The 27890-nt window shown below is 50.2% G+C and overlaps 1 protein-coding gene across 3 annotated transcripts; it reads left to right on the top strand.

Annotated features, from left to right (window-relative positions):
* Positions 1 to 1068: 1068 nt before the first annotated feature.
* RUNDC3B (RUN domain containing 3B) lies at positions 1069 to 27890 on the top strand. Of its 3 annotated transcripts, XM_054161043.1 has the most exons (11): positions 1069 to 1360; positions 6411 to 6526; positions 10118 to 10251; positions 12154 to 12239; positions 13041 to 13130; positions 14200 to 14280; positions 15439 to 15607; positions 19136 to 19293; positions 25379 to 25525; positions 25966 to 26081; positions 27561 to 27890. In XM_054161043.1, exons 1-11 carry the CDS (start codon positions 1257 to 1259, stop codon positions 27704 to 27706), a joined length of 1347 nt encoding a protein of 448 aa, XP_054017018.1. In that variant the 5' UTR covers positions 1069 to 1256; the 3' UTR covers positions 27707 to 27890. The 3 variants fall into 3 exon arrangements, with proteins under 3 accessions (XP_054017018.1, XP_054017019.1, XP_054017020.1); XM_054161044.1 differs by lacking the exon at positions 25379 to 25525; XM_054161045.1 differs by lacking the exon at positions 6411 to 6526 and having other exon boundaries at positions 1310 to 1360.

Here is a 27890-nt window from a genome sequence, read left to right as displayed (position 1 = left end):
TCTGAACCAACAAATGCCCCTTGTTAAAGTCACAGAACCAGAGACTGGTTTTGAGTGGAAAAAGGCCTTTAAGATCATTGAGTTCAACCATTCCCTAAATCTACCACAGCTGAGGGCTAACCCATGGCACCACACCTCTGCCTCTTGGAAACGTCTCCAGGGATGGACATTCAGCCACCTCTCTGGGCAGCCTGTGCCAGGCTGTGAGAACCCTTTCAGTCAAGAAGTTTCTTCCCATCTCCAACCTAAACCTCCCCTGAGGCAAATTGAGGCCAATTCTTCTCCTTCTATCACCTGAGACTAGAGAGAAGAGCCCAACCACCACCCGGCTCCAGCCTCCTCTCAGGGAGCTGTAGAGAGGTCTTCCCTCAGCCTCCTCTTCTCCACACTAAACTCCTCAGCTGCTCCTCACTCAGCCCTTCACCAGAGAGCCAGAAGCATGCTGAACCCCACATGAAGGTAAATGAGGGTCCAGAGGAGGCCACAAAGATGACCAGAGGGCTGGAGCACCTCCCCTATGGAGACAGGCTGACAGAGCTGGGATTGTTCAGCTTGGAGAAGAGAAGGCTCCAGGGAGACCTCAGAGCAGCCTTCCAGGATTTGAAGGGAGCTCCAAGAGAGCTGGAGAGGGACTTTGGACAAAGGCCTGAGGACAGGATGAGAGGTGATGGCTTCAGCCTGGAAAGAGCTGGATTGAGATGAGCCATGAGGAAGCAATTCTTGCCCAGGAAGGTGGTGAGGCACTGGGACAGGTTGTGGATGTCTGGAGGTGTTCAGTGCCAGGTTGGATGAGGCCTTGAGCAAGCTGGGCTGGTGGGAGGTGTCCCTGCCCACGGCAGGAGGTTGGAACTGGATCATCCTAAAGGACCCTTCCAGCCTACCCCTGGCTATGACTCTTCGCTGTGCCCATGTGGCAGGGGGCGCAGGGTGTCCCCCAGCCCCCGCTCCGCCCCCCGCCCAGCACCGCCCCCGGCCGGTCCCGCCCTCCCTTCCCCCCGTGCTCCTCCCCAACGGCAGGAGGGGGTTTTGGGGGGGGTGTCCGAGCGGCCCCCGCCGGGACCCCGCCGGTTTTTCTCGGGCTGCCGCGGGGCTCTGCTTTGCTGTTGGCTCTGGGGAGCACTGAGGGAAATACGGGGGCCGCCTCCTCCTCCTCCCGCTCCTGCTCGGTGAGCGGCGGGCGCAGCATCCTCGGCAGCGGGAGGCCGGGAACAAAGGCTCGGCGCCAGCCCCGGCGGCTCCCCCTGCGCCCAGCGGGGATGGCGGCCCTCGGCTTAGGGGGGCTCAACGTCCCCGCCCGCAGGAAGAGCGGCCCGGCCCGCAACGCGGCGGTGGAACGGCGGAACCTGATCACGGTCTGCAGGTGAGAGCCGCCGCACCGGGCCCGGCGCTGCCCTGCCCGGGGGACCCGTTGGTGTCGCCCGGCAGCGCGGCTCGGGGGCACCGTTCCGCGCCGCGCAGGTGACGGGCGGCCGCTGGCCATGGTGGCTGCGCGGAGGAGGCTGGAGCTCGGCTGCGGCCGCCCGGTCTGCGGGGAGGCCGGGGGTGTGTCCGCATCCCTGCCAGTGTAGGGGGTCCCCAGCCCCCGGGGTCACGCAGCCTTGGGGAGCGCAGCCTCCTCCATCCTGACTCAGCTCCTCCGGCGGCCGAGGCGCACCTGCTCCGCCGCATCGGGGCTTTAAAGGCGCTTTTCTTTTTGGCGGGGGGGAACCTTGCTTGCATCCCTGGGCCGCCGAAGGCGTCTTCTGGAGCAAAGCAGGGCAGAGGAAACTCTGCAGCCTTGGGCTGAGGTTTTTGTCTCCATGAGAATAGAGTCATAGAATGGTTTGGGCTGGGAGGGACCTTAAAGAATCCTGGTTTGGGTTGGAAGGAACCTCAAACATCCCCCAGTTCTAACCCCCTGCCGTGGGCAGGGACACCTCCCATCAGCCCAGCTTGCTCAAGGCCTCATCCAGCCTGGCCTTGAACACCTCCAGGGAGGGGACATCCACAACCTCCCTGGGCAATCTGTTCCAGTGTCTCCCCACCCTCACTGTCAAGAATTTCTGCAGTTTAAATTCCCTTCCTCAAGCTTCAATTCATCTAGTTTCATCTAGACCAACTGGCACAGTGTGACTGCTTCTAAAATTCAGGCAGTAAATACTGGATGCAAAGTGAAGCCCTGAGCTGTTCTTCAAGCTGCTGTGGGCAGAAGTGGTGAACCCTGTGCTGCTGTGAGGCTCTGGTGCTGCAGGAGCAGTCCCAGGGAGGCTGCATTCAGGAGATATTTTTATCTCCAAAATGTAGATCAGGAGATCTGCAGCACAGCCTGCATCTGGGATACCCACTTCTTGATTTCAGCTTCTTGCTGCTGAGCTTACACAACTGTAATCATCCTCCCGGTGGCTTTCCACTGATGGCTTTGTTGGATCCATGCAGCACTGCCAGGCTTGCAGCACTGCCCCATTACATCATGGCAGGCTTTTAAAGCCATGAGCATGCTGGCAGCAGGGGCTCCTTTGGTTTGTTTCCATTGGTACATTTTTAAGTTGTCAAGCTAATGTCAATGTTATCTGGAGAAAGTCTTCAGTGACAAGGGCTGGGAGTGACCGGATAAGGGGTAGTGGCTGTGAGCTGGAAGAGGGGAGATTGAGACTGGAAATGAGGAAGAACTTCTTGAGAGTGGGGAGACACTGGAACAGGTTGCCCAGGGAGACTCCCTGGCAGTGTTCAGGGCCAGGTTAGATGAGGCTTTGAGCAAATTGGGCTGGTGGAGGTGTCCCTGCCCGTGGCAGAGGGCTGGGACTGGGTGTTCTTCATGATCTCTTCCCACCCAAATCATTCTGTGAGTCAATGATATTCTTCATTTCTTTGGTTTTTACTGGCATAGTTAATGGTGCTTGCGAAGGCATGTGCCTGCTCAAAGGTATTTGCTTCAGTGTTGCTTCAGATTCTAGTACCTGATCTCAGAGTATCACCAATGCTTTGCAGCCCTTTCCTGCCTCCAGTTTTGGTGTCCCCAACATGAGGACACTGAGCTCCTGGAGTGAGTGCAGATGAGGCCAGAAGGATGATCCAAGGGCTGGAGCACCTCTGCTGTGAGGACAGACTGAGGGAGCTGGGGTTGTTCAGCCTGGAGAAGAGAAGGCTCCAGGGAGACCTTAGAAGTGCCTGCCAGGACCTAAAGGGATCCTACAGGAAGGCTGCAGAGGGACTTTTCCCGAGGGTGTCTAGAGACAGGCCAAGGAGGAATGGTTTGAAGCTGAGGCAGAGCAGGGTTAGACTGGAGCTAAGGAAGAAGTTCTTCAGTATGAGGGTGGTGAGACTCTGGAATAGGCTGTCCAGGGAGGCTGTGGCTGCCTCCTCCCTGGGGGTGTTGAAGGCCAGGCTGGATGAGGCCTTGAGCAGCTGAGTCTAGTTGAGAGGTGTCCCTGCCCATGGTGGGGAGGTTGGAGCAGATGAGCTCTGAGGTCCCTTCCAATCTGAGCCATTCTATGATTCTATCAAACAGAAGAAGCAGAAGGTTTCCATTTCACTGTTAATTTTAATTGTTTTCAGTTAAATCTTGCTATGCATTCAGAAAATCTGAAATTTGAGAATCCATCTCAGTATTTGGCAAGGATGAGGAGGTAAAGGCTTTGTTATCACCATGTGCCTACATTTATTTGCATTTTTATTCTGCTGCCAGTGTAACAGGAAAATATTTCTGTGCTTTCCTGCCTTTACCACACATTTTCTGTTATTGAAAACTGAGTTCTGTCAGGAATAGCCAAATTAGCATCAAACCTGGTAAGAAAATTGTCATTTCCAATCAAAATCCTCAGAGGGTGTGAAATGTTTATGTTAAAGATAGCTCAGATGAATTGATTCAGTTAAACTGGGGATATGTGGCTGACCACTCAGAGAAGGTGACAGATCCCAAGGAAAATAACATCCAGAGTGCAGTGGTCAATGGCTCCACGTCCACATAAAGACAGGTGATAAGTGGTGTCCCTCAAGGGTCTGTATTGGGACCACTGTTGATCAATCTCTTCATCAGTGATACAGAGAGCAAGGCTGAGGCACCCTCAGCAGGTCTGCAGTGAAACAAGCTGAGTGGTGTGGCTGATAGGACTGAAGGATGGGATGGGACCATTCAGAGGGGCCTGGGGAGGTGGCTGAAGAGAATCTCATGAGGTTCAATGAGGCTAAGTGTAAGGTCCTGCACCTGGGTCAGGGCAATCCTAGATACCATTCCAGGCTGGGGGGTGATTAGATTGAGAGCAGCCCTGCAGAGAAGGACTTGGGGGTGCTGGTGGAGGAGAAGCAGGACAAGAGGACACTTGCAGGCCAGAAGGCCAATGGCAGCCTGGGCTGCATCCAAAGTGGTGTTGGAAAAGCCTTTTAAGATCATCAACTCCAACCACTCTATAGCTGCACCAAGTCTGGGGCTAAACCATGTTCCTCAGCACCGCATCTCTGCCTCTTGGAGACACCTCCCTTCCACTGCTGCCTAGCAGTGATCCTGGCTCGGTAGAAATGCTCTGGTGAGCACAGATGTCTGTCACTGAAAATTGGTTAAAAACGTGGAGGAGTTCAAAACTGAGTCATAACTTGGCAGTGCAGAAGAAGCTTCCTCCTCCACCCTCCTCACTCCTAGTTGCTGTCCTGCCAGAACCAGGGAAACAATAGGAGCTCGCAGGAGAGGTGGGATGGGGAGGTTTGCTTCACAAGGTTCCTCAGGATTAGATAATGCAGCTGAAACTCTTCAAACCTAGCTGTCAGCTGAGTGGGAGCAGAATTAGCTTCATTTGGGAAACCAGCATCAGGAGGCTGTGTGGCTGCTCTCAGAAGGCACTTGGGGTTACTTCTGCAGCACTGCTGGTGTAGGGGAGATCCTTCCTGCCATACCTGCACAGTCACCTGCTGCAGAACTGTTTGTGTGGAGATGCTGTGGAGCATATTTATCATGGAGTCCTGCAGTGGTTTGGGTTGGAGGGCACCTTCAAGGCCCATACATCTAAGCCTGTGAGCAGCCATGCTGGTGATCCACAGCACTGCAGAACAGCTTGGTGCTGTCTGCTGCTGCTTCTCTCTTCTTCTGGGTGGACTCAGATTTCAGTTCTGCATGGCCACTGCATCTGTCACTGGGGTGAAAACTCTGAAACACTGAGATCCTGTGGCATAAAGCTTCTGACTACTTCTCCTGCCGAGAATATCGCAGAGATTCACGGAATCATAGACTGGGTTGGGTTGGAAGATCATCCAGATCATCTTGGGTTCAAGATCATCCAGTTCCAACCCCCTGCCATGGGCAGGGACACCTCCCACCAGCCCAGCTTGCTCAAGGCCTCATCCACCCTGGTCTTGAACACCTCCAGGGAGGGGACATCCAAATTCCATCTTGTCTGCTTCTTACCATGACCTGCTTCAGCCTTTCCAGTTTCAAATGTTAGTTGTTTAAATCTTTTTGGTCATAATAATGCAGTCACATGGTGCTGGAGAGAACTCTTCCCCCTTCACAGGGCCATCAGACTGCTCCAGTCAATGCGCAGAGGTAGGAGTGCAGAACGTGGCTTTGTTTCATCATCTGTTTGCAGCGCTCTTGCACTGGGATGGATTCAGAGTGTTCTCGTCATGGGACAGAGGTGACTCTGCTGATCCTTGGGCATGGATATTGAGGGTAAAAGGAGCACTGATGGAACACCAAGCAGAAATCCTGATGGCTAGGATTACAGAGAGAAACGGATGTTTGGTGCTCTTGAGTGCTTGTTTTTCTGCAGCTTTATTAGAATAGGTTAGGGAAGAGGGAAATCAGTAGGGCCTAATTAGCTCCCTTCTAAGCAGGGAGTGTGGGGATTGTTGCTAGCTTGGTGGTTTGAAGTCTTCATGCCTCAGACCAGCAATGGGGGTTGTGTTTTCAGACTGTTCCACACAGAACCACAACATGCCAGCTTGGAAGGGACCCAAGGGTCATCTGTTCCAACCTTTCTAGGTGACAGTGCAGCTGAACTGAGCTGGCCCAGCACTCTGCCAAGCTGAGCCTGCAAACTGCCCAGTGCAGGGACCCCACTGCTTCCCCTGCAAGATGATTCCAATGTCCAGCTGTGCTCATGGGGAAACATTTTCTTCTGGAGTCCAATGGGAATCTCCCCAGCAGTAACTTGTCCTCATCACCCCTTGTTGTTTCCATGGGACTCCTTGGGAAAAGGGAGTCTTCATGCTCCTGGCAGCCACCCTGTATGTCCTGTTGCATGCGAATAAGGTCTCCCCCAAGCCTTCTCTTTTCAGTGCTGCACAAACCCATCCCCTTCCTCACCCAGAATGCATTTGTGTTGCTCTGGCTGACTTTATCAAGGTGGATTTCTGTTCTTTGCTGACCTGGTTTGTTCAAACCAGTCCCCTGCTCTCGAGCTGTTGGTGGAATTTCTGACTGCCCTGTCCTTCTGCTCTAGGTTTTCAGTCAAGACTTTGATTGACCGTTCATGCTTTGAGACCATCGATGACACCTCTCCCGAATTTCACAATTTTGCAGCCATTCTGGAGCAGATCCTAAGCCATCGACTCAAAGGTATGGCCCTGAACCACCTCCCTGGGGGTGGCTTTGCTGGGAGAATTGGCTCCCATGAAACCTGTAGGGCCTCCTGCGTGCTGAGTCAAAGCGCTGCTGTCGTGTCTCTGTCCCTTTGCTGCTGATTCCTGATTGCTTGTGGAAAAGTGCAGGAGAGGGGGACTGGGAAACATGTTTCCAGTGTTCTTCTTGGAAGAACAAGTGGATGTTCAGCCTGGAGAAGAGAAGGCTCCAGGCAGACCTAACAGCAGCCTGCCAGTTCCTGAAGGGGGCTACAAGAAGGCTGCAGAGGGACTGTTTGCAAAGGCCTGCAGGGACAGGACAGGAGCAATGGTTTGAAATGAGAGCAGAGCAGATTGGGATTGGATGTGAGGAACAAGTTCTGCACTGTGAGGGTGCTGGAACACTGCAGCAGGTTGCCCAGGGAGGTGGTTGAGGCCTCATGCCTGGAGATATTGAAGGTGAGGCTGGAGAAGGCTCTGAGGAAGCTGCTCTAGTGGAGGATGTCCCTGCTGAGTGCAGGGGGGTTGGACTGGATGACCTCTGGAGGTTCCTTCCAACCCAAACCATTCTGTGATTCTTTGATTCTATGGAGCTGATCTTTGCTTCTCTGCTTCATGGTAAGGCTGTGTTCCAAGAGCCTGCACAGCAACTGTGGTGTTTGCTGCTGTGACAGATGCTGCAGAGAGCAGATCCCTGGTGCTGCTGTCTTTGCTGTCTCAGTCCCTTGCATCTGTTGCCTTCTTTTTCAGATAGTGTTTAGGTCCTTTCTAAGCTGCTTTTTGCTGTTGGAATGTAATGGATCTAGATTAAGTTGCTTTGAGAAAGGTCAGTGGCTGCTTTTCCTCTGGTGGGGAGTCAGATGCTGTTCTTATTCAGGAAGATGTCTGTTTGCCTCCTCTGATTGTTCTAGAGGAAGCTGCTTTGCTGAGGGAACAGAGTGTGCCTCAGCACTTACTTGCACTAGAAGAGGCCTTGGAAGCTTCTCCACAGATCTTAGTTCTGTGTACAGCTCCTGAAATGACTTGAGGATTCTGAAGGACATCATCATCATCATCATCATCATCTAAAGATAGATGTGGAAGATGCCAATCCACTCCTTTTCCTCCTGCTGCTAGTTAATCTTCATAACTAAGCTTTGTGAACAGCCTTGTGTGGGGGCTGACATTTCAGCAGCACAATTGCTACCTGCTGTCACTCTGTCACAGAAGGGAAAGGAACCAAACCACTCAGAGGGGCACAAACATGGTGTTTGTCACACTGAGACGAAGCTTAGTGCAGTCATTAGGGGTACTTAGCAACTTGAGACTGCAGGGAGATTGTTCGCATTTCTTATTCTCCCCAGGTGCAGCCATCCTTGAGCACGAATCATTAGACTTGTATATATAAATATTGGGGGGTTTATCCCCAACACCCTTTTGCTTCATGGCCTGTTATTCAGGACAGGCAGGAAAGACAGAAAGCCATCACAGGCTGGCAAGCAGGTTACAGGCAAATGGACAAGTGGTGACCCTTAAGGGTCTGTATTGGGACCACTGTTGATCAATCTCTTCATCAGTGATACAGAGAGCAAGGCTGAGGCACCCTCAGCAGGTCTGCAGTGAAACAAGCTGAGTGGTGTGGCTGATAGGACTGAAGGATGGGATGTGGCCATTCAGGGGGAGCTGGACAGGTTGGAGAGATTCAGTGAGGCTAAGTGCAAGGTCCTGCACCTGGGTCAGGGCAATCCAAGATACCAATCCAGGCTGGGTAATGAGACTGAGAGCAGCCCTGCAGAAGAGGACTTCGGGGTGCTGATGGAGGAGAAGCTGGACAGGAGCCAGAAATGAGCACTTGCAGCCCAGAATGCCAAAGCAGCTTGGCCAGAAATGGAGAGAGGGGATTCTGCCCCTCTGCTCTGGGGAGACCTCGCCTGCAGTGCTGTGTTCAGCTATGGGGCCCTCGACACAGGAAGGACATGGAGTGGGTCCAGAGGAGGCCCTGAAAATGATCAAGGGACTGGAGCACCTCTGCTGCTGGGGTTGTTCAGCCTGGAGAAGAGAAGGCTCCAGGGAGACCTTAGAGCTATGTTTCAATACCTGAAGGGGACCTACAGGAAGGCTGGGGAGGGACTCTTCAGAAGGGCCTGTGGGGATAGGATGAGGGGTAGTGGTTTGAAACTGGAGCAGGGCAGGTTTAGGTTGGACATCAGGAGGAAGTTCTGCACAGTGAGACACTGGAACAGTTTGCCCAGGGAGGTGGTGGAGGCCCCATCCATGGAGACATTCAAGATCAGATTTGATGTGACCCTGGATCTAGCTGGAGGTGTCCCTGCTGAGTGCAGGGGGTTGGACAAGATGAGCTATGGGGGTCTCTTCCAGCCTGATGCAATCTGTGAAGCTGTGAATTTGGAAGTAAAACCCTGTTTCACATGAGAACCAGAGAAACTCAAGAAGCTGAGTTGTTATTGCAGTCTTCAGCCCATAATTACCAGTGGGATTGTTTCAGTTTGCAGAGCTAAATGAAAACAGGGAAGGTGGCATCAAGTTGTGCATTGTGTGGCAGGCTGGGAATGGTGTGGGAACAAATCTATCCGCTGCCAGGAATTGTTTTTTTCTTTAGAAATTGGAGGTAAGGTGCTGTGACAATGTGGATTTTAAGGGGATATCATAGAACACAGGACTGGAAAACAATGATCTGTTGTTGATGGGAAGGGGATGGATTGAAACATGAGGAGGGCAGATTTAAACTGTGGAGTAGGAAGAAATTCTTGACAGTGAGGGTGGGGAGACACTGGAACAGGTTGCCCAGGGAGGTTGTGGATGCCCCCTCCCTGGAGGTGTTCAAGGCCAGGATGAGGCCTTGAGCAAGCTGGGCTAGCAGGAGGTGTCCCTGCCCATGGGACTGGATGATCTTTGAGGTCCCTTCCAACCCAAAGCATTCTGTGAATTGGAAAATCTATGATTTAAAACCTGCAGTCAGCTCTGAGTGATGTGGATCTTGTCTTCAGCATGATGTTGTAGGGCTTTGTGCCTTTAAATTAATTTCAAATTAGCACTGAAGAATGTCTACACCTCTGCTGTGAGGACAGGCTGAGGGAGCTGGGGTTGTTCAGCCTGGAGAAGAGAAGGCTCCAGGGAGACCTTAAAGCTGCCTGCCAGGACCTGAAGGGATCCTGCAGGAATGCTGCAGAGGGACTTTTCCTGAGGGTGTCTAGAGACAGGACAAGGGGGAATGGTTTGAAGCTGAGGCAGAGCAGGGTTAGACTGGAGCTGAGGAAGAAGTTCTTCAGTAGGAGGGTGGTGAGACTCTGGAACAGGCTGCCCAGGGAGGTTGTGGCTGCCTCCTCCCTGGGGGTGTTGAAAGCCAAGTTGGATGAGGCCTTGAGCAAGCTGGGCTGGTGGGAGGTGTCCCTGCCCATGGCAGGGGATTGGAAGTTGATGATCTTGAAGATCCCTTCCGACACAAACCATTCCACACATCTATGAATCTTGCTAGTACAAAATGCTGTCAGTGCAGGCCGCTCAGAAGGAAGTATTTTAATTGTGTTTCTCTCCACTAAGCAGAGAGAGAGGCTCCTAAACGTTTCCCTCTCTTGTATTTTGGTTTAAGGTCAGATCTCCTGGTTTGGCTACGAAAGCCCTCGTAGCTTCTGGGACTACATTCGCGTAGCTTGCCGAAAGGTCTCCCACAGCTGCATCTGCAGTATTGAGAACATGGAGAACGTCGGTTCTTCTAGAGCTAAGGTAGGGAAGAGACAGCTCAGACTGACTCTCTCTGTTCCATCTCTCTGTCTAAAATACAGCTGACACCTCTGGACCCAGGAAAACCCCCACACTGCTGAGCTTGGCCCACGACTTCTCATTCATTGACTGAGCCAGCAATAGGCACTTGCAGGCCAAGGGCAGCCTGGGCTGCATCCAAAGCAGTGTGGCCAGAGATGGAGAGAGGGGATCCTGCCCCTCTGTTCTGCTCTGGGGAGACTTCACCTGCAGTGTTGTGTCCAGCTCTGGAGCCCTCAACACAGGAAGGACATGGAGCTGATGGAGTGGGTCCAGAGAAGGGTCCCACCTTCATGGGGAAGAATTTTCTCCCCATGGCTCATCTTAGTGCCACTTCTCCCAGTTTGAAGCTATCACCTCTCATCCTGTCACTTCATGCCTTTGTCCAAAGTCCCTCTCCAGCTCTCCTGGAGGCCCCTTTCAGGTACTGGAAGGCTGCTCTGAGGTCTCCCTGGAGCCTTCTCTTCTCCAGGTTGAACAGCCCCAACTCCCCCAGCAGAGGTGCTCCAGCAGCTTTTATTTACAAATCCTTCCTGGAGGGCCTCGTGGGGCACAATCTGATGATTGTTTTGCTTCTAGTCAAGATTTATCTGACAGGTGTTTGTGAATCCCAAGATTTTAATGGACACAGAGATGTGACTCCAGTGGGCAATAAGAGGCAAAGCCATTTTCTGCAGTAGCCTGATAAATAAATCCACATTTTCCTGTCCTCCGTGGAAAGCCTCAAGCCAAGGAGTGAACAAAGCAGCTCCTTTGTGCAGCAGGGTGAGGAGTGCTGTTGGGTATTTCAAGGTGTGGGGGGGAGCATTTGGGATATCTTCATCTGGAAAGGTTAGAAGCAGGTCTACACAGATAGCAGTACCATGGAGATCAGCTTTACTGATGGTGCCTGCTTCAGGAGGATTTGCCAGTCATGGTAGCTCTGCTGTCAGCAGAGCTGCTCACCAGCAGCAGCAGGGTTGGACTTTCACTCAAGTTTAGGTTGGATGTTAGGAAGTATTTCTTTGCTGCAAGAGTGTTCAGGGATTGGCACAGGCTGCCCAGGGAGGTGGTGGAGTCCACATCCCTGTTCCAGAAATGTGTGGCCATGGCACTTTGGGCCCTGGTTTAGTGGCCATAGTGGAGCTGTGTTGATGGTTGGACTGGGTGGTCTTAGAGCCAAATCAATTCTGTGATTCTATGAAGAGCCAAAGTTTGTTGCTCAAAGCCCATGAGCAGTCTCCACATGAGGAGGGAAGCAGGCTTCTGGCAGATGAGTAGCTCTGGCAAGAGAGCTTTTGGGGGAAATGAAGATGAAGTGATCATGGAGGTGTGGATTAGAAGGTTGGACTTGATGATGATGATCTTGGAGGTCTTTTCCATTCTTGGTGATTTGATGAGTCCATAAGTCTGTGTTCCAAAGGACTGCAGGGTGAAGGCAGCTCTCCCAGAGAGACATCCTCTTCATTTCCCTTCCCTCTGCTAAAGCTTCTGTGGTGCTGTTGGTGTTTATGGGAGTGGTGGTGGTACTGGTGCTGTTGTTCAGCATCTGCCTAGCTTATTGTAAGTTTAGTTTCTGCTTGGTCTGGCTACTGTGTGACTTGTGGGTGCAGTTCTGGGGCCCTCAATTCAAGAGGGATGTCGAGGTGCTGGAGTGGGGCCAGAGAAGGGCAAAGAAATTGGTGAAGGGTGTGGAGAACAGGGCTGGTGAGAAGCAGCAGCAATCCCAACCACTCTGTGATTCCATCTTGGCAACAATTCATCCTGAGGGGTAATTTTATTCATCAGTGCACTTCACCCAGGTGAATCAAGGCTTCATTTGCAAGTGGACAATCAAGGCTTTGATTCTGGAATGCTTCAATATCTGTTGTCTGTTTCTTCCTGCAGGGTCGGGCCTGGATCAGAGTGGCACTGATGGAGAAGCACCTGTCTGAGTACATCTCCACAGCCCTCAGAGACTTCAAAACAACCAGGTTCTGGAAGACTTTAAGCTTTGCAATGTTTTAGCAAACATTTCTCAAGTGAGGGACTCAGGATTGGTCCCCCTGGCCAGCTCTTGCTTTCCCTTTTCCCATATGTAATGTTCACCTGAATCCCAGTGAGCTGGCAATGGTCACTTGCAGCCCAGAAACCAGCCATGTCTTGGGCTGCATCCAAAGAAGTGTGGCCAGCAGCTGAAGGAGGGAATTCTGCCCCTCTGCTCTGGTGAGAGCCCACCTGGAGCACTGCATCTAGTTCTGGTGCCCCAGCACAAGAAGGTTGTGGAGAAAGTCCAGAGGAGGCTGCAAGGATGATCAGAGAGCTGGAGAACCTCTGCTATGGAGACAGGCTGAGGGAGCTGGGGTTGTTCATCCTGGAGAAGAGAAGGCTCCAGGGAGACCTTAGAGCAGCCTGCCAGTACCTGAAGGGGCTCCAGGATAGCTGGGGAAGAACTTTTGACAAGGGCTGGGAGTGACAGGATGAGGGGTTGATGGCTTTGAGCTGGAGAGGGGAGATTGAGACTGGAGATGAGGAAGAAATGCTTGACAGTGCAGATGGGGAGACACTGGAACAGGTGGCCCAGGGAGGTTGTGGATGTTGCCTCCCCGGAAATGTCCAAGGCCAGGTTGGATGAGGCCTTGAGCAAGCTGGGCTGGTGGGAGGTGTCCCTGCCCATGGCATGGGGTTGGAACTGGATGATCTTGAAAGTCCCTTCCAAACCAAACCATCCTGTGAAGCTATGAATTATCTGAGAGAAAATGGTGTTAACTGAATTTGTGTCATCTTTGTTGAAGGAGGTTTTATGAGGATGGAGCCATTGTCCTTGGGGAAGAAGCCAACATGCTTGCTGGGATGCTGCTGGGACTCAACGCCATTGATTTCAGGTAGCAGATTTGCATCCCTCATAACAAAATGCTCAGGGAAAGTGCTTGCAAATCAATGGCTGATAGAAAACCTTGTTAGATTTTCTTGGAAGTGTGAGAGACAAGAACTAGGTGGGGGGAAGGATGGGGAGGGATTGAGGAGGAGATCTTGGATAGCTGTTCTGGGTAAGAAGAAAGTGATGCTGTAGTTCATCCTGGAGAAGAGATTGCAGAGGGACCTTAGAGCTGCCTGATAGTACCTGAAGGGATCCTACAGGAAGGCTGCAGAGGGACTTTTCCTGAGGGTGTCTATAAACAGGACAAGGGGGAATGGTTTGAAGCTGAGGCAGAGCAGGGTTAGACTGGATCTGAGGAAGAAGTTCTTCAATAGGAGGGTGGTGAGACTCTGGAATAGGCTTCCCAGGGAGGCTGTGGTTGCCTGCTCCCTGGGGGTGTTGAAGGCCAGGTTGCATGAGGCCTTGAGCAAGCTGAGGCAGTGGGAGGTGTCCCTGCCCATGGCAAGGGATTGGAAGTTGATGATCTTGAAGGTCCCTTCCAACCCAAACCATTCTGTGAAGCCATGACCTGTAGAGAAGTATTTGAGGTGGAGATAGGGAAGCCCTGGTGAGAACAGAATCTATTTTGCCCCCTCATAGTAATCACAGAATCATTTTAGATTTATTTTTGTCTTTCATTATTTTATTACTATATCACAGAATCAACCAGCTTGGGAAAAAACTCAGAGATCATCCAGTCCAACCTATTAGCTAACACCTCATGACTAACTAAATCATGGCTCCAAGTGCCACATCCAATCCTTTTCTGAACACCTCCAGGGATGGTGACTCCACCACCTCCCTGGGCAGCACATTCCAATGGCCATTATTTCATGATCCATTCACCTGCTGAGGGACTTTGATTTCATATTGACCAGCCAGGCCTGGCTGAGCAAAGTTTGAGTGCTCAGTTCTCCAGACTTTTCTCATCATAAAAAAATGAATACAAATCACATTTCCCACTGGTGAGATTCAGCTTCACTGCCATTGAGTTTTCCTGTGGTAACCTTATCCTTGTTTCTTTGTTTTCCCAGTTTTTGTCTGAAGGGAGAAGGCTTGGATGGCAGCTTTCCAGCTGTCATAGATTATACACCCTACCTGAAGTTCACCCAAAGGTACATCTTATCTTTACTGTCACCACACCTAATTGTCCTTGCTGTGTCACCATGAACTTAAAAGTAGTTGTTGTGTATATTAAAATGATACATGGTAAGATGTGACTTGATCCTGTAGGTGATAGGAGGAGAGGAGATGGTCTGAAATTGTGCCAGGAGAGGCTTAGGTTGGACATGGGGAAAAATTTCTTTGCTGCAAGAGTGGTCAGGGATTGCACAGGCTGCCCAGGGACATGGTGGAGTCCCCATCCCTGGGGGTGTTCCAGAACTGTGTGGCCATGGCACCTGGGGACACGGTTTGATGGCCATGGTGGTGTTGGGTTGATGGCTGGACTGGGTGATCTCGGAGGGCATTTCCAACCCAAACAATTCTCTGACAGATCAGCAGCAGGAGCACATAACAGAAAATCAAGACCAGCTACATGTTGCTCAGCCATATGATTAATAATAAAAAGAACTGACAGAGAGATGATCCAAGGGCTGGAGCATCTCAGCCATGGGGACAGGCCTGAGAGTGTTGGGGCTGTTCAGCCTGGAGAAGAGAAGGCTCCAGGCAGACCTCTGAGCAGTCTTCCAGGATGTGAAAGGGGCTACAGGAGAACTGGGAAGGGACTTTTGAGAAAGGCCTGGAGTGACAGGACAAGGGATGATGGCTTCAGACTGGGAGAAGCTGGACTGAGATGAGCCTTGAGGAAGCAATTCTTGCCCATGAGGGTGGTGAGGCACTGGGACAGGTTGCCCAGAGGAGCTGTGGAGGCTACAAGCCTGGCAGTGTTGAAGGCCAGGTTGTCTTGGTCCTTGAGCAAGCTGGCCTAGTGGGAGGTGTTCCTGCCCATGGCAGGGGGTTTGGAACTAGATGATCTCAATGGTCCCTTCCAGCCCAAACCATTCTGTGATTCCAAGAGTATCCTGCATACAGTTGTCTGACTGGCCCCAGGCAAGCTAACATTTTGCCTGTTCTTTAGGTGGCTGTACACAGAAAAACTTGAGCTATGAGATGATTTGTGCCAACATTCCAGTTCTTTTTGGCTCAGAGCTGTAGGCATCTTGTGAGGATCTCTCAAGCTGCTGTGGACAACCACACTGCTTTAATTTAAGGGGAATTTGCACTTTCCCAAGGACAGCTTTTCACTTGGCTGACAAATTGTGCTCCTTCAGTTCTGACAGCATCAGCAGTGATGAAGAAGAGCTGAGGACGCTGGGCAGCAGTGGCAGTGAAGGCAGCACTCCAGAGAACATTGGTCCTCCTTTCATCACGGATGAGAACAGTTGGTACAACAAATGCAAAAGGGTGGAGCAGAAGTACAGGCTGGCCTTGGAGCAGAAGGTAAAGGAGGAGCCTGGGGGAGGGAGGGGATGGAGCTGAACCAAAGCTCAGATGCCAAGTGGTGGCATCTCCATTGCAGTGAAGGCAGAAAATAGATGAAATATTATTTAGCTTCACAGAAGTGCTTTGAAATGGTCTGATCCCCAGAGTGTCTAAGTGCCTTTGCTGACTGATTTGAAGGAGAAGAGGTTTGGGGTGGGAGGAGAAGAGTAACAGCCACAATAACCCTGGGATTGAGGTTTCAGCATGAAATTGAGATGTCACAAATCTAATGGAGGAGTTTGGCTCCTTTTTCCATGCTCAGTTATGGGCAATGTGTCTCTGAAGCTGTCAGGTTACAAACTGGAAGCAAACATGGCTTGTTCACGTGGTTTCCCCCTTCCTTAGAGGTTACAGAATTGTGTTAATTGGGTAGACAGAGGCCCACAAAGAGGCTGGGTAAAGGCCCTTTCCTGAAGGTTTCTCTCCTTCCTTTTTGGGGACCTGTTTCATGGCAGTAAGTAGCAGCAACACCTGAGCTGCACACAGTGCAGTTAATCAGAGGTTCTTAGATCCATAGAATGGGTTGGGTTGGAAGGCACCCTCAAGACCATCCAGTCTCAAACCCCTGCCATAAGCAGGGACACCTCCCACCAGCCCAGCTTGCTCAAGGCCTCATCCAGCCTGGCCTTGAACACCTCCAGGGAGGGCGCATCCACAACCTCCCTGGGCAACCTGTTCCAGTGTCTCCCCACCCTTGCTGTCAAGAATTTCTTCCTCATCTCCAGTCTGAATCTGCTCTCCTCAAGCTTAAAGTCATTGAGGTGAGATGTTTCCTTTCCAAAAAGGGGCTTCCTGCCATTCTGTGTGTTGGAAAACAGGACATTTGTGACAAGAACAAGCTGAAACTGATGTACAAAAGTACCTGATATGGTGATGCCAATAAACCTTTCTTTTGCTCAGTTGCTCCATGGATCAGGACATAAAAGGCTACCAGGAGCATGGAGACTCCCTTTTTCCAAGGAGTCCCATGGGAAAGACAAGGGGTGATGGGGACAAGTTACTGCTGGAGAGATTCCCATTGGACTCCAGAAGAAAATGTTTCCCCATGAGCACAGCTGGACATTGGAATCATCTTGCAGGGGAAGCAGTGGAGTCCCTGCACTGGGCAGTTTGCAGGCTCAGCTTGGCAGGGTGCTGGGCCAGCTCAGTTCAGCTGCACTGTCACCTAGAAAGGTTGCATCAAATGAGCCTTGGGTCCCTTCCAAGCTGGCATGCCGTGATTCTGTGATTAACCTTCCCTTTGTACAAGCAGTTATAAAGTCCTTCTGTGCCTCCTCAGGAAGTCTGTGTGCTGCAGTCACCCAGAGCGCAGGGGAATGATGTCCGCCAGGGCCACACCATGAAAGAGACTGGAGTGCAGCTAAGATGAAGGCATCTGTGTCTTCTGAGATGTTGGAATGGCAGGGTGGGACAGGGAGCATTTCAGCCAGTTGAATCCTGGCATCTACTGAGCTCTATGACATCTCAGATATTGGGGGAAAAAAATGGATATGGGGAAAAATTTCTTTGCTAGAGTGACTGGCACAGGCTGCTCAGGGAGGTGGTGGAGTCCCCAGCCCTGGAGCTGTTCCAGCAATGTGTGGCCATGGCACTTGGGGACATGGTCTAGTGGCCATGGGGGTGTTGGGTTGGACTGGGTGATCTTGGAGAGCTTTTCCAACCCAAGCAGTTCTATGATTTCTTGATTGTGTCAGCAATGCTGTGCTGGTTTAGACCAAGAATCCTTGCTTATCCCACTGCCCCAGCTTGGATACTTGCCCAAAGTAGGTGTGAAGGGAAGAGTAAAACCAAAGCAAATGCATCTGCACTGTTTCTCCTCTGTGTATCAGGACTTGCTGAGGGTGAGAAGGTCTGTCTGTGATGGATCTCTTTTCCAAATACTTGTCACATAGCCTCTTGGCCTCATGGAAATTCTTAGCATCCAAACCATATTTTTGGCAAAGTGTCCTGCTTTTCTTCCATCTGTTGTGTGAAAAGCCACCTACTTTGCTGTCCTTTGGATCTGGCTCCTGCTAGCTTCGTTTCATGGTGCCTGGCTCTTGGAGATTAAAAAATCATGAACAGTGGCTTCCTTCCTGCCCTCTCCAGGCCGCTCTGGGAATCTGGGAGTTTGTCTTTTCCAAGTTGTCTCTTGTCCAGGTTGATGAGTCATAGTTAGACATTTTGTTACTTCTCTGGAAATTCTCCCTCCCCTCCTTTGGAGTGGTGCACACTCCTCCTTTCTTTGTTTCCTCTTTATGCTGGAGTTCTGTCAGCTGCCACTGCATCTCAGTGCCCTTACAGACAGAGATGTTTACTGCTCATAGATTCCTGGGGTTTCATATCTAAAATTGCTCTTGTTAAGATGTTTGTTTGCAGTTTCTGGGAGTCAGGAAACATATGCATGTCCCAAGGTGCCAGTTAGTATTTCCAAAGCCCTACTCAGAGCTTCAAGCTGTACCTTAACAGTCAGAGTAACTTCTGACAGGGCACAAGTACCCCCAGTCTGAAATGCTCTGAAGATTCCTCAGGACTTGGACTGAGACTAAAATAAGTTCACAGCATCACAGATTGCATCAGTTTGGAGGGGACCTTCGAAGGTCATCTTGTCCAACACCCCAGCAGTCAGCAGGGACACCTCCAAATAGAGCAGGCTGCTCAGGGCTGCATCAAGTCTGGAGCTGTGATCTTTTTCTTGTACTAGTGACTGTTCCATGTTGGTTTTGAAAACTAATTTGGTGTTTCACACTGCTGACATTTCCTGGCTCCCTGGTTCATCCATTATTCTGTTCTGCCACAGACGCTTCTCCAAAATGGGGGAGGGGATGGAAGCATCTCAAAATGGGAGAGGAATTAAGTGGGGGAAAATTTATAGGGAGAGTGTCCCAAAACAGTGGGGGAAGAGCAGCTGAGGGACCTGGACTTGTTCACTGTGGAGAAGAGGAGGCTGAGGGGAGACCTCATTGCTCTCTACAGCTCCCTGAAAGGAGGCTGGAGCCAGGTGGGGATTGGACTCTTCTTCATAGGATCAGGTGCTAGAAGGAGAGGAAATGGCTTAAAATTGTGCCAGGGGAGGTTTATGTTAGAGGTGAGGAAAAATTTCTTTTCTGCAAGAGTGGTCAGGGATTGGCACAGGCTGCCCAGGGAGGTGGTGGAGTCCCCATCCCTGCAGGTGTTTCAGAAATGTGTGGCCATGGCACCTGGGGCCATGGTTTGGTGGTGTTGGGTTGATGGTTGGACTGGGTGGTCTCAGAGAGCTTTTCCAACCCAAACAATTCTGTGGGTTGTTTGTTGGTTGTTTGTTTAATATCAATAAGTAGTTTATTTCCTTAGTACCTGTTAGGAAACATCATACTAATCTTAAATCAATTTACTAGAGTGTTAGAAAATTTAGCCTCCCTCCCCAACCCCAAAGCAGAACCTTGAACTAGAAAAAACATGACCATACAATGAACAACTTTTTGGTGGTGTGTTCTTCAGAGCTGTCTTAATTGCTTCCCTTTCCAGGGCTACCTTGAAGAATTGGTACGGCTCAGAGAGAACCAACTCTCTGAATCCGTCTCACAGAACAAGCTGCTGCTCCAGAGAATCGAAGATATGGATCTGGCCCATAAAATGGAGAAGGAGCAGCTGGAATATATCATTGTGGAGCTGCAAGACCAGCTGTAAGTTAGTATGATGGAGAAATGCTGTTTATGGATTCATAGAATGGTTTGGGTTGGAAGGGACCTCGAACGATCGTCCAGCCCCAACCCCCTGCCATGGGCAGGCACACCTCCCACCAGCCCAGCTTGCCCAAGGCCTCATCCAGGCCTCATTATTAGAGCAGCATGACTGACATTATTTAACTTGTTCTGGTCCTGTGGAAATGAGGCAAAGTCTTGGGGGGAAAAAAAAAATGATTGGTGCATTTTTACATTTATTTGATTCTTTTTAGTCCTTCTTGGGAAATCATGCACCCAGAAATACCTGCCCTGAAAACTGCTGCAGATAGCCTCCTTCTGAGGTTAATTTGTGATATTTCATTATTGGGTTTTTTTTAGCTTCCAGTAAACTTGCTTAGGTTTCTTTTCAACATGCTTTTGTAAGTATTTTATTGCTTCCATCTTTAAGATAGCCCTTCAAAAGAACGGGTTGGAAGCAGCTTCCTTTGGAACACTGTATTGGAAGTGCCAGGCAGCAGAGAATCAAGAAATAATTGTTTTCTTGGTACAGATTCCATTTGATTTTTGTGTGGCTCAGGCACAAGTTCTCCTGACAGCCCTAAAAATGTGCACTTTGCTGCTCACCCTTTCTTCTGTTCAGGGCCAGCTGCTAGAACACCAGGAGGTTTGATTTTTTTTTTTTCTAGGGGCACATCTATCATTTTAGGAGCCACATGTGCATTTATCATCATCTGTAGATGATAAATACTTAAGTATCTTAAGATCCTTATCTGATTTATCTTCCCAGCCCTGTCTGTTGGGTGGGGAGGTGCTGTCCTTTTGCGGAGGCACCCTCTGGTCACGTTTCAAGACCCAGAGGGATGAAGAACCTCTTTGTAATGACAAATTGCCAGGAGACTGCTGTAGTATGCAGCTGCAGTAACTGTGTGCTCTGTTCCCTTCATGACAAATCCAAACTAAATTATTTTACCTTCTATCTGGAGCAGTTTGTATATGTCTGAGCCCTGAAGTAAAATGGAAGTGGTCTGTGGCCTTTGAAATGATCCAGGGTGAAGAGAATGATCCAGGGTGAAGAGATGGCTTTGGAGTGCTTTGGTTCCCTCTACCTAACATCTCACAGACACCACCCAGAAGGGGCTTTTCTATGCAGTAAAAAAGTGTTTCTAGCTTGTAAACAACCCCCTTTTTTGTGTCTTTTTTTAGTTCCCCTCTCTTGTGGCTGATCATTTTATTACCAGTGCTTGAAACTGATTTGATGCAGCTCCTCAGGAACACAGCATTTGCATTTTATTCATGCCACTTTGGGAGCTGAGGAAGAAAAGTTGTTTTTCTGAGCTTTTATTTTTTTTTTTTCTCATTGCCTGTAAGCTTTTGAGAGCTGCCTGTAGTTGAGTTATTTTCTGAATGATTCATGTTAGCCATTTTTGGCCTCCCTGATGATTTGGGGGAGGTGGAGGGAAGGTGTGAGCTCATTTAAGCCCACTCTGATACTTGGGAATTCTGAACATTCAGACTTGCTGTTGATTTTCAGCTGATCAATACCCAGTCTGTTGTGAAGGCTTCAGGATGTGATTGTGTTGGACTTCCTGTGTAAGGGGTCAGATTGTGGAGTAGTTTCTATTGTACCTTGACAGTGAGCTGGGGAGAGGCTGTAGTCAGGAGCCTGGGCTATACTCAACATCTGGGGAGAGGGGGGAATCTTGATTGTTTCTGCTGTGAGTGCAGCCTGCTTCTAGGATCAGCTCTTCTGGAAGTGTGTTAGCAACCCAAAGCTGTGTTGGGGAGAGGGAAGAAAGATTCCTAGCAGGTTTGGGGTGGTCAGCACCGGTTGTATTTGACATCTTTGAACCATTCTTTCATTTCTCTTTCATTCCTTTTCCCTCCTTCTTTCCCTCCATCCCCTTCCTCCTTCTCCCTTCTTCCTTTCTCCCCCCCTTCCTCCTACCCTCCTCTTCTTTTTTTCCCCTTTCCTCCCAAGGCTGCCCAGGCAGCAGCACATGCTGTATCACAAATATGTCTGCCATGGGACATGAGTTTTGGCCACCTCGTTTTGGTGGCCCAGCCATTTCAGCCTGGTGCTCACAGAATTCAGATCTCAGTGTTTTGCTCCCCTCCAAGTAGCAGCAGTTTGAAGCAGTCTATGCTGTCATCTCTCTGAATTCTTTGTCAGCAGGGAAGAGCAAATTTGAGGCTGTGGCTCTGCCCCAGGCACAGCAGAGTGCTGTTTGTAAAGCACTGTGAGGGCTGCTGTAGGACCATTGGCTGTGGGATGGAAACCATTGGAAATCTTTTAAATACTGGTTTTGTATCCCACTGGCTGCTGTTCTGCTGCTTCAAACTTCTCTTCAGTGAGTGTTAGTTGATCTTTCCAAAATGGTGCTTCACAGGTGTGCAATCAAAATGTTTTCTATGTAATTCTCAATGGATTTGGCAGAATCTGAGTCTGTCCAGGTCTGTGTGAAAAAAAAACAACCACCAAGCCCAAACCACCTAACCAACCAAAAAAACCCAACAACAAACCCAACCAAACCAACCCCAAAATGGGGAGTAAGGACCAGAGACATGCCTTGCTTGGCACTTGAGGTTGTTATCCAAACCACAAGGAGCAGCACAGCTTTCAGTTCAGCTAAAAGCTACTTTGTGACTGGAAAATCATGAAGCTGAAGGTTTAGCCAGTTTACAGAGGGTTAACATTTTGTGTGTCTCAAAATCTGCCCTCCCAGCTCAGTAGATCAGGTTGCTGAAGGCCATGGCTTGGCTAACTGTAGAAAACAGTTTGAATTCCCTAACATTAAACATGTGATTGGAGGGCTGGAGCGCTTCTCCTTTGGGGACAGGCCGGGAGAGTTGGGGATGTTCAGCCTGCAGAAGAGCAGGCTCCAGGGAGACCTTAGAGCTGTATTTCAATATCTGAAGGGGACCTACAGGAAGGCTGGGGAGGGACTGTTCAGAAGGGCCTGTGGGGATAGGACAAGGGGCAATGGTTTGAAAGTGGAGCAGGGCAGGTTTAGGTTGGACATCGGGAGGAAGCTCTGCACAGTGAGGGTGGGGAGACACTGGAACAGTTTGCCCAGAGATGTGGTGGAGGCCCTAGGCAGCCTGATCTAGCTGGAGGTGTCCCTGCTGCCTGGAAGGGTTGGATAAGATGAGCTTTGAGGCTCCCTTGAACCCAATGCAATCTTGTAAAGATGTGCAAACGAAATCATCTGGAGCAGTAGGAGAGCAGCAGCACTGCTGAAGCCCTGCTGGAGCACTCTTACCTTTGAGGCAGTTCCTCTGTAAGCCTTTTCTCTTTGTAAGGCTCTAATCCTCAGATGCTCAGCACAGCAAATCCCATTTGCTGCTGCTTTCTTTTCTCACTGAAAGGAAGTGGGAGATTAAATTTTAATCCTTGAGCTCCTTGGCAGATTCCATTCCTAGAAGTCCAACCCGAGAGTGCTAATCCTGCTTTCCTTGGAAAGCTTTCATGGCTCTCAAGCCATGATTCACATCAGCCACACTTTTAGGTGTGCTCCTGGGTCTTTTCTCTCCCTCAAACTGGCAGCAGCAGTTTGAAGTCCTCACTACTTCAGCCAGGTCTGTTTTCAGCTCCCTCTTCCCTCAGCTTCTCTGTACCTTTATAGAATGGTTTGGGTTGGAAGGGACTTTGAGGATCATCCACTTGCAAACCACTACCATGGGGCAGGGACACCTCCCATTTTACCAGGTGGCTTCAAACCTGATGCAATCTGAATGGCTCAAGGTGTTGTCTGCAGACCTTGTTTTGCATCATCCTTACACCCTCACAGCTCCAACACAACAATGTTGCATCATGTTTTAGTTTAAAACCAACTGCATGCTTCTGGAGAGGAGCTCCCCAGTTCAAGAGTGATAGGGTTCTACTAGAGAGTGTCCAAGGGAGGCTGTGAGGATGCTGAGGATGTCTGGTGAGGAAGGTCTGAGAGCCCTGGGGCTGTTGAGCCTGGAGAAGAGCAGCCCCAGAGGGGATCTGATCAATGCTGATCAGTATCTGAAGGGTAGGGGGCAAGAAGAAAGGGCCGGACTCTGTTCAGTGGTGTCCTGTGAGAGGACAAGGGGCAATGGACACAAACTGGAACCCAGGAAGCTCCACCACAGCGTGAGGAGAAACTTCTTTGGTGTGAGGGTGCTGGTGGCCTGGAGCAGGCTGCCCAGAGAGGTGGTGGAGTCTCCTTCTCTGGAGACTTTCAAGCGCCATCTGGGAGTGTTCCTGTGTGACCTGCCCTGGGTATTCTGGTTTAGCAGGGTGGGGTGGACTCATCTCCAGAGGTCACTTCAAGCCCCACCATTCTGTGATTCTATGACTTGTGGTCTTCAGTGTTGTTCTTGGGATGGATTGTGAGGTTTGTTCCATGTTGGTTATGAACCACTGCCGTTCATCAAGTCTGCTTGAGGCTGCTCGGCAGCCGTTCAGGTTGCTCTGGGCTTCAGCTGGTGTTCCTCAGCCGGTTTGCTCTTGGGAACCAAATCTGTTTGTGCACAGGCCCTTCCCCTGCGGTAGAAACAGGGGAGGGGACAGCAATGAGCTACAAAGTTGCTGAGGGGCCTGGAACATCTCTGTGATGGGGAGAGGCTGAGAGAATGGGGGCAGCATGAGGCGGCAATCTCATCAATGCTGATCAATACGTCAAGGGTGGGTGGCAGGAGGATGGGACCAGGCTCTGTTCAGTGGTGCCCAGTAACAGGACAAGGGGTAAGGGGCACAGACTGGAACATCAGCATTGATCTGAACATGAGGAGGAACTTCTGTATTTCAAGGGTGATGAAACCCTGAAGCAGGCTGCCCAGAGAGGTGGTGGTGGAGTCTCCGTCTCTGGAAGCATTTCAAAGAGGCAGAGATGTGGTGCTGAGGGCTACGGTTTAGCTCCAGCCTTGGCAGAGTTAGATCATGGTTAGACACAATGATCTTCAAGGTCTTTTTCAACCAAAACAATTCTGTGAAGTCCTTCTGAATCAGGAGGTGATGCAGTGTCAGTGCTAACCTCATGAGGACTAGGCCAGGTTTTGAGTTTCCTCAGATCAAAAAGCCTTTGGTTTACCTGATTACTGCTGGTGCCCCATGGGATCAGGGGAATTACACAGGGACGTGAGAGCTTTGGGGTATCAAAATGGTTATTCCTTAGACCCCTTAGGAGGTGGAGGGGGTGATCCTAGGGAAAAGAAGCTGGTTTTTCACTTGCATGAGCACTGGGGGAATTTCTTGTCTTGAGACAAGCTTCTGGAAGGTAGCTTTGTTCCCTGTGCTGCTGCCCCACCTCATTCTGCCAAGCTGCTGTGTTCTTCTCTCCAAACCAGCTGCCAAACAGCCCTTGCTGAGCTTGCTGGTGTCTGACCTGCTTTTGTGGAAAAATTTGGCTCTTTAGGTGGTTTCCTTGCTGAGGTTCTTGCTGAATAGTTCAGGTACCAGCTGAACACAAAGTGCATCCCTGAGGATGTCAGCTGTGGAGTCACATCAGCGAGGAGCTCCTTGCAAGGAGAGGGTAAGCCTCTTCTCCCTGGTGGCAAGCAACAGGACCAGAGGAAAGGGTTTCAAGCTGTGCCAGGGGAAGTTCAGGCTGAATACTAGGAAATACTCTCTCTCATTTACAACCACAGATGTATCCAAACTGGAGGATAGTAGAAAGCAGATGAACCACATGTTCTATCTCACCTGGACACACAGGATGGAAGGAAGGCGCCTGGTTTTTGGTTCACTCTGCAGCAGTATTAGGTGGGGCCTGTTTTGTACATGGAATTGAGTAGGATTGAAAGGGCTTTGTGTTCCCATAGTTGGTTTGCAGAAGAGTTGGCCTGCTGGTTGCCATCATGCTGTCAGAAAATCTCCAGGCTGCAGCTGCTTTTTTACTGCCTGTGCAGAGAGATTCTCAGTTCAGCTTTTCCCTCTTCCTAAAGAAGCTCCTCAGTAGGTTTCTCAGTTGCTTCCCCATGGCAGAATGAGCAGTGTCAGAGGCTTTGGGAAGCCTGCAGTCTGTTGGTTGGTCAGAGCAGAACATCAGCATGGTCAGGACTGTTGGTCCTGTTGTTCTCCCTGTACCTTAAGGAGATGTCCTGCCTTTTGCATTCCCAGGACTGTGCTAAAGAACAATGACTTGAGGTCAAGACAGGAATTAACCACTCACCTCACCAACCAGTGGCCTTCCCCAGGAGCTCTGGATGTCAATGCTGTTGCCTTGGATACTCTCCTCTATAGAAAGCACAACCAACAATGGGATGAGTAAGTTGAGTGTTGACTTTGATTCACCTTTAGAGGAGTAGGGAAGCTCCAACTGACACATTTCCCTTGGCCTACTCTGGATTGTGTCCTGGTGGCAGGACCTGTTGTACAAGGATCAGCTGTCAAGAAGAGCAGCTTCTCCTTCTCTTGCTTAGCATAAAAATGTCCTTCCTTTGGATTCATTGGGGGGAAAAAGGAAAACATTGCTTCAGGAAAAACCCCAAATGAGAGTGTTTAGGAGAAGGAAGGTTGACTGCCTGGTTCTTTGCAGAAAGCTCTTACAGAGGACTGAGGATATTTTGTTATCATAGAATCATTTTTTGGTTGGAAAAGACCTTCAAGACCATCAAGTCCAATCATTAAATTTATTAACTTAGCATATGTGTAACAATTTGGATTCTCTTTGACTGCATTACTGTTAAATACTCCTTGCTTTGCAGGAAGAGTTTTCACAGCCTGGACCAGCTTTCAGCAGAAGTTAGCCTTTCTCAGTCCTCTCTGGAGCCAGGTCACTCACAGGATGGCAAGCAGGATGGAATCAACTTGTTGCACGAAGGTATGGATTCATTCATAGACTGGTTTAGGTTGGAAGGGACCTTAAAGATCATGCAGTGCCAACCCCCTGCTGTGGGCAGGGACACCTCAGTAATTCCAAGACTTTGTGCTGTACTTTAAAGGTAAGCTTCAAAAATGTTCCACATCTTCCTTCTCCAGCAGACAACCAGGGACAGCATGGCTCCAAAGAGCATCTTCTGTCATCTCTCAGATATAACTCAAATCTTTGGAGCTCTTGAAGTGTCCCTTTTTGATTGTTAAAAGAAAGACTCCAGGCTCTGGCCCTGGCAGTGCTTGGGTTAAAGCAGATAGAGGAAGATGATGTGACAGGTTGCCCAAGGAGGTTGTAGATGCCCCCTCACTGGAGGTGTTCAAGGCCAGGTTGGATGAGGCCTTGAGCAAGCTGGGCTGGTGGGAGAAGCTAGGTAGAACTAGGTGATTTTGAAGGTCCCTTCCACCCCAACCCATTCCATGATTCTATGAATCTCTGCCTCATGCTGGTGCAGAGATGTGATGTAGACATCTTCAAAGGCTGGGTGCTTGGCAAGGTCTGGCTGCTCCATCTTGTGGGCAGCTCTGGAAAGCAGGGAAATGCCACAGGACTTCTGACAATCAGAAGAATCAAAGAATGGTTTGGGTTGGAAGGGACCTTCAAAATCATCCAGGTTCCAACCCCCTGCCATGGGCAAGGGCACTTCCCACTGGATCAGGTTGCTAAAGTGAAATGGAATTAGTGTGTCCATGATGGACAGTTCATGTGCAGATCTACTTCTGACTGCTTTTTACCTCTGGTAAGGTCTGCTCTGGCCACTGAGAACAAGAGTTTGGGTTTGAATTTCAACACTTTATCTTTAAAGGTAACACATGTGAGTCCAAAGGAGGCCACCAAGATCATCTGAGGGCTGGAGCACCTCTGCTATGGGGACAGGCTGAGCAACCTGGGCTTGTGCAGCCTGGAGAAGAGAAGGGAGCCGCCTTCTGGGCAGCCTGTTCCAGGCTTTGAGAACCCTTTCAGTCAGGAAGTTTCTTCTCAGGTCCAACCTAAACCTCCTCTGCTGCAACTTGAGGCCATTTCCTCTCCTCCAATCACTTGTTCCTAGGGAGAAGAGCCAAACCCCCACCTGGCTCTAACCTCCTTTCAGGGAGCAGTAGAGAGCGATGAGGTCTCCTCTCAGTCTTCTCTTCAGACTAAACACCCCCAGGTCCCTCAGCTGCTCTTCATCAGTCCTGTTCTCCAGGCCCTCTACCAGCTTCCTTGCCCTTCTCTAGACCTGCTCCACCTGGACCTCAGGGACCTCTGCCACCAGGCCAGGGAAGGTGGCATCAGTCCTCTGTACTTCTGAGGTGCAGAAGTGCTGGAGCAGGAAGATGTCATCCACAGCAGAGCAGATCAAACAGTTTCTTCTGTTCCTGATTTGCTTTTGTGGTGGCTATCCTGTGCTGTCCAAATGCTCAGCCTGCCTCTTGTTTCTGTTCCCAGGGAAGGAGGACACCCCATCGCTGCTCGGGCTCTGTGGCTCCCTCACATCAGTAGCCAGCTACAAATCCCTCACCAGTCTGAAATCCAGTGAATGTCTTGCAAGCCCCACAACAGAGATGACAAGTCCAGGCTTAACACCATCCTGAGGCACAGCCAAGACCAAAGAGCTTGGTGTTGTAGGCATGGGCTTGTGTTCCACAGCACGCCTGGCAATGGGAACTGCTCCTTCTGTTACCAAACTCAGCTGCTTTATTTTTCTCTCTTCATGGTTTCCTGCTCAAGTCACAAGTTCTGTCCCTTTTCATTCACTTTGGGGGTTTTTGGTTTCTT

The sequence above is a fragment of the Dryobates pubescens genome, chromosome 4 (assembly GCF_014839835.1).
Source record: "Dryobates pubescens isolate bDryPub1 chromosome 4, bDryPub1.pri, whole genome shotgun sequence".
In the NCBI taxonomy this organism is placed as follows: domain Eukaryota; kingdom Metazoa; phylum Chordata; class Aves; order Piciformes; family Picidae; genus Dryobates; species Dryobates pubescens.
The sequence above is the reverse complement of the archived record's forward strand: the minus strand, read 5'-3'. Positions and strand labels throughout refer to the sequence as shown.

Bases quoted from the DNA above. Each gene is read 5' to 3' on its own strand.
- RUNDC3B (XM_054161043.1), top strand. From the start codon at position 1,257: ATGGCGGCCCTCGGCTTAGGGGGGCTCAACGTCCCCGCCCGCAGGAAG. The intron at 14,281-15,438 runs GTACATCTTATC...GTGCTCCTTCAG, and splicing joins TACCTGAAGTTCACCCAAAG to TTCTGACAGCATCAGCAGTG. The intron at 25,526-25,965 runs GTAAGTTGAGTG...CTTGCTTTGCAG, and splicing joins CACAACCAACAATGGGATGA to GAAGAGTTTTCACAGCCTGG.